General features: G+C 41.1%; 1 protein-coding gene across 1 annotated transcript in view; it reads left to right on the plus strand.

The window, feature by feature from the left end:
- Positions 1-17,094, plus strand: part of sema5ba (sema domain, seven thrombospondin repeats (type 1 and type 1-like), transmembrane domain (TM) and short cytoplasmic domain, (semaphorin) 5Ba) — a 393,180-nt gene that overhangs the window by 176,281 nt on the left and 199,805 nt on the right. The window contains 2 exon segments of the mRNA XM_051958892.1: positions 14,842-14,941; positions 15,410-15,455. Coding sequence (XP_051814852.1) covers positions 14,842-14,941; positions 15,410-15,455 — 146 coding nt within the window.

The following is a 17,094-nucleotide window of genomic DNA, read 5'->3' on the forward strand; positions in this document are numbered from 1 at the left end:
TCCACCCTGAAGGAAGACGACAGATGTCCACCTTTAGTATAATATTTTTCATTCACAGCTCATTAAGGAGTGCAGCACTTGAGGGAAGAAAACTAGATGCCTGATTATAATATTAATGACAAAAAAAAAATATGACACATGTCAGGTGAACAGTTTCTCACACTGAAATGCAAAAATAAAGTGCAAAAATGCAAACTTTTTTCTGATACACAGTTTGGTGTTAAAGGTCATGTGAACATCTTTCTTTTCCTGTTTCCTCATAAGATTTCTTCCAGTGAACAGATTCAATATAAAACCAGAATTCTTTTTTTTTTTTTTTTACTCTCAAACTCATTATATTCCCCATTGCCATCCATTTAATGGTATCTCTCATTTTGCTTAACTACATCTACATTATTGTGCACGTTCACTCCACATGGAATAGTTAGTCTATTTTTTAAGTCTTGATTTATTTTACACTTTAGCTTTCAACTATTTTCTGTGGCTTTTGGAATGTAACACATGTAACACAGTATGCCATAGCAGCTTCGAACATTGCAGTCACATTTGCCTGATCTAGTCAAGCCAAGTAACCTTTGGTTTTTTTAATAGCAAATCACTTTAAGTACTTTTTTGGTCTCTACCTAAAATTTCAGATTTGGCATATTTACCATGTTTTGGTGAGGTTTTTTTCTTAAATTAAGTGAGTTTGGATCTTTAAAATATGACAACTCATAAGACCAAGGACAGATAAAATAATCAAGACTCTATATTGTTATTTATGGTGTGATTTTACCCGAGTAATTTACATTTTAGGGACTTAAACCTGAAAATGACAAAATTGTTACAAATCCCCAGTACAGAGGCCCAAAAGCAGGGTAAAGAGACACGACACCAAGTTCTAGGCAAGTAAAATAAGGCCAGAGTTCCACTCAGTTCCGAGATGGTGGATTCAGGTAATGACAGGCAGCTGGGAGTCCAAACTGTTATACAAGTTAATTCAGTGAATACAGGTAAAGATAAGTGAGCCACACATGAGCACATGACAAGGCTAGTTCAATGGTCCAACGTCGACTGAGAATTGAGCGTCTGCTTAAATGCAGGAGGAGACGGCCGATTGCTCCCACCTGCTTGCCAGTTATGGCTGATTGGAATGGCAGCACCCACCCGTAATCCTGAGCACACACGGCACCTGCGAGAAGGATAGAGGGAGGAGGGAAAGAGGGGAAAACAAGCTGCCACTACCTGGCTCCAGGGGCAGAGGGCTTGTCAAAATTACAACTTTAGGGCCTGTCAAAACTTGAGGGCCTGTCAAAAATACAACTTTACCAGACTATAAAACTTAATAAGGCTGAGACCCATTTACAAGTCAGTCTGTAGTGGTCTGAAGGGAAGGTTGGTTTAGTGCAGATGCTGGAGTTATGCAACAAGATCTCATGGCTTATTTGCTCCATGTTGTATTTATCAGATTTATTCAACTCATTCATCAGTTTTGACCCTAGTTTGACTTATGATGCAGGATGCAGGTATAAATCGGCCTTTTTTTTTCGCTTATAGCAGGTGGTTTTGGAGTTCTTTTCTGCTATCTGCATGTTACTGTTTTCAAAATCTACTTCACTACAGGAAACAACAGCCACGTCCTGGCAGCAGCCAACCACAGTAAAAATTCCAAGTTTTTGCAGAAGATTTGGATCTTGCAATCAGGCAGTCTGCTAGTGTTTTTCTGTGGAATGTCCATTAGAATCGAAGTACTTGTCTGTCTGCATGTAAATGTTCCACTGAGCCTGTCCTCAAACCAAAAACGACCACATAGGTCGTCTGTACACGCCCGTATTACGACCCAGTGTTACGTTTTGACTATGCGACCTCTGGCGGTTGAGTAAATATCGACACTCTGGAGTCGCAGGTGAAACGTCACCATGAACAAACTTTTATCTAACACTATCCCTGTCCCTATCCCTAACCCTAACCTTAACCATAACCCTAAAAACGTGTTGGGAAAGTGAGAAAAAAGCCGTTTTGCGACGGAAAAGCCGTTTCGCGAATTAAATCCCGTAATGCGTTCGTTTTCCCCGTAGGGGCGCAAACGTTCATACGACCGCATAGGTCGTATTCCGGTGCACGGTGCAAACGACCGATGCGGTCGTATGAATTGGAGGACTTGTTGTTCCACTCGTCAGTATTTTGAGGCAACACCGAATCCACATTCTTCGCTTAGCTCCTCCTATAGAGTGTGATTAGTTTAACGAAATACAAACAAACCAGACAAAAGATATGAAGGTGCAAAGCTGAGGGAGGTTAGCATTAACTCATACAATTCACAAAGGTAGCATCAATCCTGGAATTCAGCTCCAAAGTTGCTGAATTATTGGAAAAAAGACCTCTGGAGAAACAGATGAGGGAGTCAAGGGCAGGTTTTCCCAGCTGTCAATTTTTCTTCTCATGTTTTGAAAGCAGAAGCTGCCTCTCTGCACTGATTCACTGTCCCTGGTCATACTTCTCTGATTTTGATGTTTTTTTGATCAATGTCTTTTCTTTTTTTTCAACAATTAAAGGAACAAATAAACAAACATACAAACAAAACCCCACCCTGCTATACCGGATCTAGAGAAAAACTACACAATTGAAAATATAAAAAAATAAAATATACATTAGGGCTGCAGCTAACGATTATGTTGGTAATTGATCAATTCGTTGAATACTGGTTGATCAATCGAGTAATCGGTCAATTACATAAAGTGTGTAAATATGACACCTCTGACGAAATTTGAACTGCATGAAGCCCCAAATATGCCATTACAGGCCCCGTGGATGGGGTAAATTTACAAATAAACACCCCTCCCTTGGGACACTCAGTTCATGCATGACTCCCAAACCGCTTTTTTCTGATTGCCACTCATATAAAACCCCTTCAGAACTGCAAACTTGCCCCAGAGTGGGTGTCTCCACCAACAACCGATCACCGACCATCGAATTAGCTGACGGTCATTTCAACAATCAGTCAATCTCGAATAATTGATTAATTGTTTCAGCCCCAATATATATTACACTTATAAAATCATGTTAGCCTGTCAGCAGACACATTTTCAAAGTAGGACAAAAATGGCAGCCACTAATCATAACATTTTCCAATTGAACCCTTTGTCGTGTATCTAATCTTTTCTAAATGTAAATGGCTCATCACCTCCTTCATCCAGTGACCATAGGTTGGTGGACATGAATCTTTCCATTTAAACAAAATGAGTCTTCGTGCTAACAATGAGCAAAAAGCAATCATATCTCTTTGATACCTGTCTAAGGGGGTATTTACAGGAACCACCCCAAACAAGGCAATCAGAGGAGAAGAGTCCACTAATGTCTCTGATTTGGATGTTTGAGGCTTTTGTCCCAACTGCAGCAGCTTCAAGTCGCCTCACTGGTCAGTCAGAGAAGCAGCAGCTGCTGGACACATTAAGTGTGACCAGACGCTGAAGGTGAAATTCCAGCAGATGTTTCATGCAGAGTTTTGGCACAGCTTGTTGCAGGACGATCCAGAACTCACTTCTGGTTATGGAATTTTTTCCCCTTCCCAATGATGTACCTGCATGAACCATCATCAATTTCATAAGAACAGGGCAAGTTTGCATGTGGAAAATGACGCTAGGAGTCCTGGAGTCTGCTTGTCAGCTTGAACTACAGGAGCTGACACAACTCACTGATCTTAGGTGTCGTCATCGTGAAGGACAAAAGAAATGTGAAATGTGATCTAGGTGCTTTGGAAAATATATTTTGTAGTATATTCATGTTGTGCTTGGTGTAAGCAACTAGAAGGGGTTTGTTTTAAAAGGTTTCTCTTCTCCAAGGTGTCTTGGAATAATAAAATTTGAGAACTTCCTGTCACAAAAACATAGAAGTCTGAGGAAGCTTGGCAAATGATTTGTCAAGTTTCCAGCGAGCAACTTTTACTGTATTAAGTCTGGTTGCATCTATATTTCTGCTCTGCTGACTGAATGTCGCTATCAGACACCACTAAGTGTTCCTTCACTTCAGCCCAAATTGGTACAAGTTTGTTCTCCCAACTGTCAGGTTCTGCTTTGTACCATTTTATGACAAATTTGGTCTTGAGAGGCCTCATTACATGCCCGTTATGTGAAATGCACTTTTTTGCAATCATTCCTCTATCTGAGTTTGCACCGTGCCCTTAAAAATGGACACCATTCGCCCAGCTCAGAGACTGATAAAGTTTGATGAGCCACCTAGAAGACGAGCCCAGTGGCTCAAATTTAGAGGGATTAGATGGAAGTAAGATTGGATCTTTATCAAATAGCTATTTCTCTGAGCTCTGACTTCGATGAATCTCACATTCCATCAGGTTTTAAACGATAAATGTATCGAACTGGGTTTAAGCTGTGAGGTTTTATGTGTGTCTAAGTTAGTTTGTGCAGACACAGGAGATTTTTGGATCCACTGTTTGTTGTGCTTTCATTTCCATGGCTGTCGCTAATATGTTGCCATTTTCCAAATTCGACTGCTCCTCACCCAGACTCGCCCTAGTAGTGAGTCAAATCAGATGGAGTGCCACTTCGCTCTTTCCACATACTGCTTTGTGTGGGAAGAAGCTGAATTTTAAACTGTGAGATGGAAGAAGACGGAAAGGTTATGATTTATGTGTGTGTCCCAGCCGTCATTCTCATCCCTGTGGCAGTTACAAACTAATGCATTAATCCATCTGCCTACTAATTGCACAAATGGGGGGAAATAACGATCACAATGACCATTCATCATGTCCATCTTGGGGGCTCCTGAGTCAACCATGAGGGAGGATGCTTTCATATTCATTCTGAATTACTGTCCCTTCGTTGCTCCACCATCCGATCAGACAGTTATGAGAGGAGTGACCGGTGCATATGAAACCACTTGCAAGCAGGAGGATAAATGTCAGTCAATGAAAGACTCCTCACTGCTGTGAGCCCCTTCTAAGAGAGTAAACAAGCTCATGGTTCATGAGCTCTCCTACTGAATCACATTATTTTTTCAAGTTTTTGAAGATATATTCAGGATGTGGAGAAATGTTTATATGCACATAGTGTTTCACAGTACGAATTCCAAGTTATTTATGCCCCACATTAAACTCTTTGAACTGAACACTAACAGCTCCTGTTTTTTACTGTTACGTGCATAATGCTCCTGTGGAAATTATTCTCGTTATCAGCGTCTCCACTGCACATTCGTATTTTATGGTTCATGTCATATGCTCTTATTTTATAGGCAGAATAAGTCACATTTTTAACAGTCTGTCACTTTTTAAAAATATGGCATAATTCTCTACATCCAGAATATATTTAGTTTGGAATGTAGGAGGCTGGTCTTGATTCTGGAGTGATGGTTGCTGTATTTTACCCCTACAGACGACTTTTTATAAGCAATAGTTCTGTGTCTGTTCTCAATTTGTGCCATGAGATTTCTCCAGTTGTATATCCTATGTGCTTTCACCTCAAGCTGCATGGTAATACAACTTTGGAAGACGAGGAGAAAAGCCTTGAGACATCACTTCTACCTGCATGCAGTAGTAATGGAGACCTCTGACAGAGCTATTTAATTGGTCCACTGTTATTGCTGTTGATTGGATTTCCAAACACACATTCTGGGTGTTAACACTTCTGCTGCTAAAGAGGTATTGTCTCCAGACAAAGTTAGCAAAGTTTGTTACCAATTATGATATCTATGTTTTCCATAAATGTTTTACAGTTATAACATCAGATGGTACATTTTCTTTATAACCTATTATATCTAATGTTGTTACAAGCTCAATGGATTTTCATACCAGGGTTCGCTTGAACTGAACACATTCCTATGATGCAACCAGCTCTCTCTGGCTGCTTACAAAGACAGAGCAAAAAGTCTGCTATCAGAGAGAGAGGGCTAAGACACAGTAATTGCTCAGATGGGAGTAATGATGCAGCCTCTCAGACAGTCTCTCCTTCGAGGTGTTTGATGCTCTTGTGTCCACAGACAAAGTGACAGGAGTAATGTGTGGAAATAAAAAAGCAACTATTTTCATAAAATTATGCTCCTGTGCAACTACACTGCATTCTGCGTAGGTTCTTTAGCTACACTCAACAAAAATATAAACACAACACTTTTATTTTTGCTCCCATTTTTTATGAGATGAACTCAAAGATCTAAAACTTTTTCCACATACACAATATCACCATTTCTCTCAAATATTGTTCACAAATATGTCTAAATCTGTGATAGTGAGCACTTCTCCTTTGCTGAGATAATCCATCCCACCTCACTGGTGTGCCATATCAAGATGCTGATTAGACACCATGATTAGTGCACAGGTGTGCCTTAGACTGCCCACAATAAAAGGCCACTCTGAAATGTGCAGTTTTATCACACAGCACAATGTCACAGATGTCGCAAGATTTGAGGGAGCGTGCAATTGGCATGCTGACAGCAGGAATGTCAACCAGAGTTGTTGCTCGTGTATTGAATGTTCATTTCTCTACCATAAGCTGTCTCCAAAGGCGTTTCACAGAATTTGGCAGTACATCCAACCAGGATTTTTGCAAAGTAGTGGAGATGTAAGTGGGGGAAAAAAATGAGAATAAGCAAACTAACAGCAGGAACACTTTGGTTTACCAGCTGTAAGTAGTGATGATTGTGTAGTGATGATTCAAACAGCAGAGCAGGTGCACCCTCAACATATCAAACTTTAGCAATAACTTAACTCTTATACCCTGTAGTGTCACCAAAATCACTGCAGCTTTCAGCTGGCTCCTGTTGACACCAATGTTATTCCTGCAATTTGAAAGACAGCTACTTTAAAAAAAAAAAACTGGGCTTGTAGCAGATTGTCTACCTTACAATAATGGAAAAGAGGCATTATTTGTGTTTTGACAATGTATATCTAATGAGTTATTGAAGTTGGAAGTCTGAATCTGTGAATATCTTTCCAACTTTACTGAACTGTGGGTTCGAGGAGCTGTGAAAGGCGTCCTTTATTTTCATTTCTGAAAGGTGGCAACCCTAATTGGAATTCAACTCAAAAACTTGACCCATGGGCAAGGTCAGAATTCAATTACATTTGTGTTTAAAACAAAATAATTGCAATTTATCTGCCATTTCATTTCTCATCTTGTCAAACATACTACTATTTCACACATTCAATTCGAAAATATCATTACCAGTTTTAGTTTTTCAAGTTAAAGGTTGACATATTTAACTTACACACTTAAAGAAAAGTGAGTAACCTTGTGCAACATTACACAACACACAAACACACAATCATAATTGTTCACCTTAAAATATGAATGTATAAAACATGAATACACCGCGTTCCATCTTCTTTTAACTACCAAATGAACACGTGTTAGAATGGTAACATGTTTAGCATAAGTGAATGTAACTTACAGTGGTTTAAAAATTAGCATAGCGGCTATTGTGTAGGGCGATTTCAGCTCATCAAAGCAAAGCGTCAGACAATAATTGATGAAATAGTCTCCTCCAGCTCTTATGTTTCACTCTGGAACATGGATATATTGCTTTCTTATTTTTAACGTTTGTACCAAACAAGAACAGTGTATCTCTCCCACAGTGGTGGCTCTCCCTCTTGCCGCGTGCCATTTTTGCATGCAACAGACACTGTTGCCAACTCCTCAGTAAGGAAAGTCGCTATTAGCCGTCCTAAAAGTCGCTAGAAGTCGCTAAATGACATCATCGCCTATTTTGCATATTTCCCAGTTTGCATGTAATTGTAATCAGCATTGTAGGAGAGAGGAATAATGTTGTGGAAGAGAGCAAAAAGTGAGTATCAATAAATAATATGTTTTATATAAAAAATATGTTTTTTCACTAGAGGCTAAATTCTGTGGTTTATTTTAGCATGACAGTGAAGAAACATTTTCGTTTATATGGCTCCGTAAGTCTTGATGGGATCTGTAGTGACCTTGCGTATGCACGATTCATCTGTCGTCTGGCCGCGGAGTGATGTGGGTCTCCCCCTCCCCTCACTGGGTCTGCTGCGGGGTTACTGGACTGACAGCCTGTGCTCTGGGAGGGGGAGAAGCTCACAGCAGCACCTGCTGCTTGTTGAAAACAGTAACTGCAGAATGAGCTGAGTTTTCATATCAGAGTCTCCAAAACGGCAGAAAAAGTCGCTAGATTTGTCGCTAGTCGCTTTTGACGAAAAAAAAAAGTCGCTAGGAGCTTTGAAAAGTCACTAGATTTTAGCGAGAAAGTCGCTAAGTTGGCAACACTGGCAACAGAACTTTATTTCGGAGCAACCAAACATGGGTGGGACAAACAATCTAATTGGACAATGTTAAGTACGTTCACATCAACAATTGGTTGTGCACTCACGCTTTTACTCAAAGCACACACTCCTGACAAATCAAATTTACCATCTGTTGTAATGCAATTTTATCTTCAATGTACATAGTTCTAACTATTTAAAGATTTTAACTGTTTTTGTGTATAATAATTATTTATTTTGCTAGAGTTTCAAGGGTCAGATTTTATGTATTGTAGTTTCTTTCTTTCTTTTTCTAGGAGTCTACTGTGGGCTACACTGTACATACACATCCTCGTTCTGTTCACACATGCTGCATCTTTATGCGAATCCTGGACTCTTTAAATCAACTTCAGGTCTGTCTACATAAGATTGTGAGGTTAAAGTTGGACCTTCACTCCCCTCTGCTCTTCCAATTTTGGCCTCTGCAGCCATTCATCAGACAGCCGATGCACAGATGGTCCTGCTCGTCTCTTTGCACTGGCCTTGTATGGTTTCTGCACCTGCCCTGTATGTCAAAGAGGGTCGAAGCATCAATGCATGCTTGAATGTGAGAAATGGAAATAATCTATGTGCATATCTGTAGTATAAATATTTATAGTGAGAGTAAGAGGTGGCCTCTTGCAGAATTTGCATCGTATTAGAACAACATGGGGACATGCAATGATTTATTGTGTGATTATCTGAGATTTGTCCTGTGCCAATAGAAATGTTTTTCAGTCTGTTGTTAAATGTTAAAGACTATATTATTTCTCTATACTGGCTGCTTGATAAATTTGTACCTCACAGTAATCCACTGCTCATGTTTCTCCTCCTGTGTTCTTAATGAGGCTGGACCTGGTAATATAATTAACCATGTCTGACTGCACTATTGGCAGTGCACAAGGTGCAAGAACATGTAACAGTGCATTTTATCAGGATTTATTGGGTCATCTGCAGTCAGAACACCAGATCTTACTGAGCAGGTGTTCAGTGTGTCGACTAATAAAACTGATTTTCTCCTATTTGTGTAACACTGGGTCAAAACTGCACTGTGCTACTGTTTTCAGGAACTACAGAGCTTTTTCTTGCCACAGACAGAGTAGAGAATTGAGAAAGTATTAACCCTTAAAGCTTGATAGATGCACTTTGCATCCACCTCTCTTCTTCTTGGTTGAATTACTCTCCAAGTATTTACTGCAGCGATGTGCAGCGTGTATCAGCTTGACCTGCTATTTGCTCATCTTTGCGACAGTGTCAGCGAGAAAAAATCCTTTTGAGTTTACTTCCATCTGCACACCCATTATTATTTGTCTGAGTAACTCCTGAACTTAAATAGAAGTGTTAGTATCTATGCAGTGCAGACCTCTGTAATCATATGTTATTATCGCATCATAAGAAAGAACAAAACTAGAGCTTTGTAATTATGCTTGTTACATATTTGTACATACTGAGGTAATAACGGTATGGAGATGGATTGCATTTATATAAAGTAATCATCTTTGAACATGTTCACACTTCAGCTTCTCTGATGAATAAGTCACAAAGTCTAATATTTCATAATGTTGGCCTACTGCATATGAAAGTGAACAGCCAAAGTTAGTCCTCTGATGATACTTGTTCTGTGCAGCAGACAGAAAGCTGCTCTCGAAATTACCAGAAATTTCTGCATCATCTCCAACATACAGTTGTGGTCAAAAGTTCAGCAGATTAGGTACCGCTGTGAGAGCCTCACACCTGTAGCTCATCCCATCACCTGCAATAAAGACCAACTTCAGACGGCAGTGGATGTTGGATTACACTATGTTGGATTACACTGCCTCTGTCACTAATGACGGCGGTGTGACACTGAGTCTGGAACAGCCTGCATTTCCCCTAGCCGTCCTCCAGAGCAAGGATGTGGACCCTCCCAGATTGTCCTAAAAAGTAGGACTGGGACCCAGTCGTCCTCTTGGAGAGAGGACGTGGACTGGGATGTAATAGCAGACATACAGTTGTGGTCAAAAGTTTACATACACTTGTAAAGAACATAATGTCATAGCTCTCTTGAGTTTCCAGTTATTTCTACAACTCTGATTTTTCTCTGATAGAGTGATTGGTACAGATACTTCTTTGTCACAAAAAACATTCATGAAGTTTGGTTCTTTTATGACTTTATTGGGAGTTAACAGAAAAAGTGACCAAATCTGCTCGGTCAAAAATATACATGCAGGAATGCTCGTATTTGGTTACACGTCCATTGGCCATTTTCACTTCAATTAGGCGCTTTTGGTAGCCATTTTGGGCCACATTGATTATTTTGAATGAGTGTGTGAGCTGTCTACAAATAACTACAGTATGCACTATATAATTCTCACAAGTATGAATTCTGGAGATATTAAGCACCAGAACAGTGACTAAATAGACCGGTAGCTCAGTCTTCTTTGCAAACCACGAGGAACACAAACATGGATCTAGTCATTTGAGTGTGGTGGACATATTTTACTTGTTATTCTAAACTTGTGTCCTCTGTCCAGCACCGATAAGTTGTACTTGCACCACTACAGGTAAAAAAAGGAGTTAAAACCAGCTCAAATCCAGCAACATGGGACTACTGCTGGACTTTAAAGCTAGACAGTAATGCTGGAGGGGAGCTTCTGGCAATGGGCCTGGAGGGGGCTTCTGGCAAGCTTCTAGTTGAATCTTTAACCACTCCTCTTGACAAAATTGGCGCAGTTCAGTTAAACCTGTTGGCTTTCTGACATGGACTTGTTTCTTCAGCATTGTCCACATGTTCTCAATGGGATTTAAGTCAGGACTTTGGGAAAGCCATTCTAAAACCTTAATTCGAGCCTGATTTAGACATTCCATTACAACTTTTGATGTGTGTTTGGGGTCATTGTCCTTTTGGAACACCCAAGTGTGCCCAAGACCCAACTTTCAGGCTGATTATTTTAGGTTATCTTGAAGAATTTAAAGGTAATCCTCCTTCTTCATGATCTCATTTACTCTCTGTAAAGCACCAGTTCCATTGGCAGCAAAACAGCCCCACAGCATAATACTACCACCACCGTGCTTGATGGTAGGCATGGTGTTCTTGAGGTTAAAGGCCTCACCTTTTCTCCTCCAAACATATTGCTGGGCATTGTGGCCCAACAGCTCGATTTTTGTTTCGTCTGTCCACAGAACTTTCCTCCAGAAGGTCCTATCTTTGTCCATGTGATCAGCAGCAAACTTAAGTCGAGCCTTAAGGTGCCACTTTTTGGAGCAAGGGCTTCCTTTTTGCAAGGCAACCTCTCAGTCCATGGCAATGCAAAACACGCTTGACTGTGGACACTGACACCTGTGCTCCAGCAGCTTCTAATTCTTGGCAGATCTGCTTTTTGGTGGTTCTCGGTTGACTCTTCACACTGCTGACCAGTCTTCTCTCAGCAGCAGGTGATAGCTTACATTTTCTCCCTGATCGTGACAGTGACAAAAACAGTGCCATGCACCTTTTAGTTACAAACAATTGGTTGCACTGCTGCTCTTGGGACATGCAGCTGCTTTGAAATGGCTCCAAGGGATTTTCCTGACTTATTCAAATCAATGATTCGCTTTTTCAGATCCATGCTGAGCTCCTTTGACTTTCCCATTATATCATTTGTGGGCGTTTGTATCCAATAAGCCCTATTTAAATGAACTCAGAAGTCACCAGCTGTAGTCACTCATAATCACTCACAAGAAGTTAAGAGGCCATGCTATGAAGCTCATTTCATTGACACAACTTTCTAAGTCACCAAAATTGCTAATTAATGTTTCTGTATGTATTTTTTTGACCCAGCAGATTTGGTCACTTTTTCTGTTAACCCATAATAAAGTCATAAAAGAACCAAACTTCATGAATGTTTTTTGTGACAAAGAAGTATCTGTTCCAATCATTCTATCAGAGAAAAATCAGAGTTGTAGAAATAACTGGAAACTCAAGAGAGCTATGACATTATGTTCTTTACAAGTGTATGTAAACTTTTGACCACAACTGTATGTCTGCTATTACATCCCAGTCCACGTCCTCTCTCCAAGAGGACGACTGGGTCCCAGTCCTACTTTTTAGGACAATCTGGGAGGGTCCACATCCTTGCTCTGGAGGACGGCTAGGGGAAACGCAGGCTGTTCCGGGCTCAGTGTCACACCGTCGTCATTAGTGACAGAGGCAGTATAATCCACATTCACTGCTGTGTGAAGTTGTTCGGGTTTATTACCAATGCAAATCCAATCAGTTGTTGCATTATTTGGGCATGAAGGACTGCAAAAATAGCACAAACAAAATGTATTAAGGGACCAAAAAAGGTGAAAACAAGATGCAGCATGTGTGGCTAACTCTTACAATGTCTAAATTGAAAGTAAAGGTCATAAAATTACCCTGACAATGACCCAGGGCTTGTATGGTTGAAAGAAGCACATTATTTTGACAAGCAATTTGACAATTTGACAAGCATAGATTAACAGAGGTCTCATTACAACTGTAATACAGTTCCTTTCATTTCTTCTTATTAATTCCATTTAATTTACTCTGAAAATAATCCACTCATTCAGCCTTGATCGCCTCTCAACTACAAAAGTTCAGTCTGACAACAGCTCCTCTATTTAGATCCACATCTGGCAGAAAACTCACTTCACTCAAGTTTCCTGTCAATACCTTCACAATAATGTGTGTGTTTTTGCGTCTCTCCTCTAACTGTGTGTGTTGCATCTGTATCTTAAATAAGGAGAAGCATACTGTATTGTAGCTGCGGCCTTCTGTCTTTCTATCATGCATATATGCAGCTATGCTTCCAGATGATGGAGCCATATGGGCCCTATCAATCCTCAAATCCATCCCTGTACATGATGGAGACTAATTTTGTCATGGCCCCTCCCTCTCCTGTGCTGCGCTCTGGCTGATTAAGAGCGGCTGCGGAGGAGCGCAGCTGCCCCGAATCTGCAATCAGCTGCAGATAAAGCCTGGCACTGCCAATGACTCTCTGCTGGGTCATTGCCTGCGGTTCCCCTGCAAGAGTCACACCGGTCTGCTCAAGGCTCTGTCTCCCCACCGGTCCTGGACTCCCTCGTCTGCTCCGTCTCCCCTCCTGCCCTGGAATCCCTCGTCCGCTCCAGTCTCCCCTTCCGCTCTGGACTCCCCCGTCTGTTCTGGTTCTCCCTACCCCGCTGTCCCTGCCACAACCCCGCCACCAGTTCTCATCAGCTCTGTCCCTGCCTCGTCTCCCGACCCCCGGACTTCTGACGTGAGTCACCCTCTGTTTCAGTTTAGTTTTTGCCCTCACCACGGCCAGTCCCCTTAGTTCAGTTTGTACCCCGCCCTGTTTATTTTTGTGCCTCCCATGTGGAGTGTTTTTGTGTTGAGTTCATTATTAAATCCATATTACAGTAATCATCCACCTGTCTGAGTGCCTGCTTTTGGGTTCAATCACCGCCGCCGTAAGAAATTTTACTGTTCGCTCTGACTTTTTCCTCAACGCTTTGATGTAATTTTGGGCCCGTAGCCTCAAAATTTTTCCATCTACTTTAATGTTTCAAGAAAATGAAGGTTTAAGGTTTTAAATGTTTGATGACTGCTTCCCTAATGAATAGTTATTAGCGGTGAGGCAAAATCTGTCATGTGGTCGTTGGGATGAGATTTTTGGTTTGGATTTTCTACATTCTGATAATCTAACAGTACAGGAAACTACAATACAATCATAAAGTTAATTAATGCTGTTTAATATTAATTCACAGCGGTGCCAGGTATCGGAATCATCATTGTTTCCCCCTTTGCAAAGTTTTTATCTGTTTTACTCGACTCAGCTTTTCAAGTTTTGTTAAAGGAATCTCAGTCTGAGCTAACTACTGTGATGCTGTGTACAGCACAAGAAATGCAGCAAATCCCTTTATGCTGCACAAGCTTCCATGTGGCAAAATCCGTTTAAAGGTCTGCACTTTGGGTCACACGGAGATTCAAGAGAAAATGCTCTTTTCCAGCAGTTTTCAATGTGACATTGAATGCCCTGCTGGGCGACCTCTCAGCTCCGCTGCTTTGAAATTTTGATTTGTAAATGCCAGTGTCAAATAGCGCTGAGGTCTCCACCTTGTGCACCATGCAGAGCTTTGTTTGTCCGAATGACAGGTTGGATCTGGACTTTTGTGCCAGATGTGACCCTGGACAGCTTTGTCCCTCTCGGTAGGAAATGCTATCACAGAGCAGGAATGGTTTTGCACTTTTCACCGCTGCAGCTGCCAAATAGCAATATTTCTCATTGATGACTTGTTCATTAGTCATTCTTGTAGATAATCAGTTAACCATTTAGTCTGAAAAATATCAAAAATTAACTGAAAAATGTCCCATTATATTATGTTTCTAGTGTGACAACGTCAGTTTGCTTGTGTATTCTGACCAACAATCCAGAACCTTAAGAGATACAATAAGATACCTTCAATTTTTTGCTCAATAAATGACTTCAATTATGAATTTTACCTATCAGCAAGGCATGAAAATACCAACAGATAAAGATTTTGTATGCAGGTAGCAAACTCTCATCTCTAAATGTTGCTACTCTCATCTTCTGACATGATGTAGCTTCTTGTAATCTTTTTTCTCTCCTCCGTTCATGCAGCTCTCAGCCCGTGGATTTCCACTTTCTTCCACCCTGGCGTGAGAGACTACTCCCAGCTCACCCTTGACCTGACTAGGAATGAGCTTATTGTGGGTGCCAGGTAAGAAACTGTAAATCCACTCAGCTTTTCACCCCACAGAGCACATTACTGAGAATGTGATATCCTTTCTGACTCACTCATACAATGCGGTTTTCGGATAATGACGCTTCGAAAGTGCTCTGCTGAGGCCTCGCTAAGCTTTGGATTTGGCAGGAGGGATGAATTTGGAAGATATGTCATGCCGCAATAGTGTGTGCGATTGTGTGTTCACATTCTCAAAAGAATATAGAAGTTAAACTTTTGCCTGGTTTGACCTGGCATGAGAATACAACAAATATTGCACGAACATGTAAAACTACAGACTTGCATAAAAGTAAAAACAATAACTTAAGACTAATGGTCCATTAATGGACTACATGTTAAGCTGACAACAGCTGTTCTGTAACTCTTAATCTGCATTGCTAAACACATTTTCCTGTGTGGAGGCCAGTTACTCACACATGTACGTTTCCTCTCTAATCAATCCAGGAACTACCTGTTCAGACTGCACCTCAGTAACATGTCGCTCATACAGGTAAGTGCAAAGTTTGTTTTTATTCCACTGACTTTAAACTTATCATTTTTTGTAAATCTCTCAATTCAATTCAATTCAATTCAAAGAGGCTTTATTGGCATGACAAACACACATTCGCATTGCCAAAGCATTACATAAAAAAAGCACACAAAATAAACAGTTTAACACACTTCACTGGAGTGCAAGACAGTAGTGCAAATACTATAAAATAAGAATAAAATTAAAAAGAATAAAAATATATAGTCTCTTTGTACTTTCTAAGTGCTGAAAGTACAAGTGTGCAGTAGGGCTGTAAAGTGTTCATGGGGGTTTTAGTTTTTCTGTTCTTTTTCTGTCACAGCCGTGTACGAACCTGGCTGCCGTGTTTGCACACTGCCGTACTTCCCCGAGCAGGTATGGCAGTTTGAGCATGTTAGGTATGCTCTGAAAGTCGGTGTGTGTGTGTGTGATGAGGGGGAAGTAGGTGTCCCTGAGGTCCTGGTACAGGGGGCAGGCGGTCAGGAAGTGCAGTTCGGTCTCCAGCTGACCCTGTTTGCAGTGGAGGCACAGTCTGTCCTCTCGGGGGGTCCAGGTCTGTCTGTGCCGGCCTCTCTCGATGGCCAGGTTGTGCTCGCTGAGCCTGTACCTGGTCAAGGATCTCCCGAGCTGTGGGTCGGTTACGGTGCTCAGGTATTCTGCCACCATGTATTTTCTGTTTAGGGCCGAATATGTTTCCAGTTTGCTCTGGTGTTTAATGGATTCTGTCCAGTGGTTCAGGTATTTCTCTTTCTGTTTCTTTATAATTTGGTTGGGTCTGATTGGCTGTCTGTTTGGTGGCTTTGCTTGTGTTTGTGGGCAGAGTCCTAGAAGCAGCTGGCTGAGGGGGCATGTGTTCACAGCCCATCTGTGGGTGAGGGCTTTGTAGTGGAGAGTGCTGGGCTCACTCTCCTGAAGGTGCTCATAGAATTTTAGAGCTCTCTTCTGGATTTTAATAATTAGAGGGTATTGTCCTAATTCTGCTCTGCATGCATTGTTTGGTGTTTTGCGCTGAATGTGAAGAATAGATTTGCAGAGTTCTGCATGCAGAGTCTCAATTTGGTGTTTGTCCCATTTTGTATAATCTTGGTTGGCGATTGGTCCCCAGATTTCACAACCATAGAGAGAAATTGGTTCTATAACTGAATTCAGAATTTTGAGCCAGATTAGAATTGGGATGTCTAATTTAATGTTCTTTTTGATGGCATAGAAAGCTCTTCTCGCCTTATCCCTCAGATCGTTCACAGCTTTGTTTAAATTTCCAGTGTAATTGATGTTTAGGCCAAGATATGTGTAACCTTTCTTAAGTTGGTGACAGCAGCACCAGGTCATCTGCAAACAGCAGGCATTTGACCTCTGTGTCTGCCAGTGTGATGCCCGGTGCTGCAGATTGCTGCAGATTGCTCCAGAGCTTCTGCCAGTTCATTGATGTAAATGTTGAAGAGGGTTGAGCTCAGACTGCATCCCTGTCTGACCCCCCTTCTCTGAGGGAAGAAGCCTGTGTGTTTGTTGCCGATCTTAACGGCACACTTGTTGTGTGTGTACATTGACTTTATAATGTCATAAGTTTTCCCTCATATTCCACTTTGTAGTAATTTGTACAGCAGACCCTGGTGCCAGATTG

Source organism: Acanthochromis polyacanthus, chromosome 14, assembly GCF_021347895.1.
Source record: "Acanthochromis polyacanthus isolate Apoly-LR-REF ecotype Palm Island chromosome 14, KAUST_Apoly_ChrSc, whole genome shotgun sequence".
In the NCBI taxonomy this organism is placed as follows: domain Eukaryota; kingdom Metazoa; phylum Chordata; class Actinopteri; family Pomacentridae; genus Acanthochromis; species Acanthochromis polyacanthus.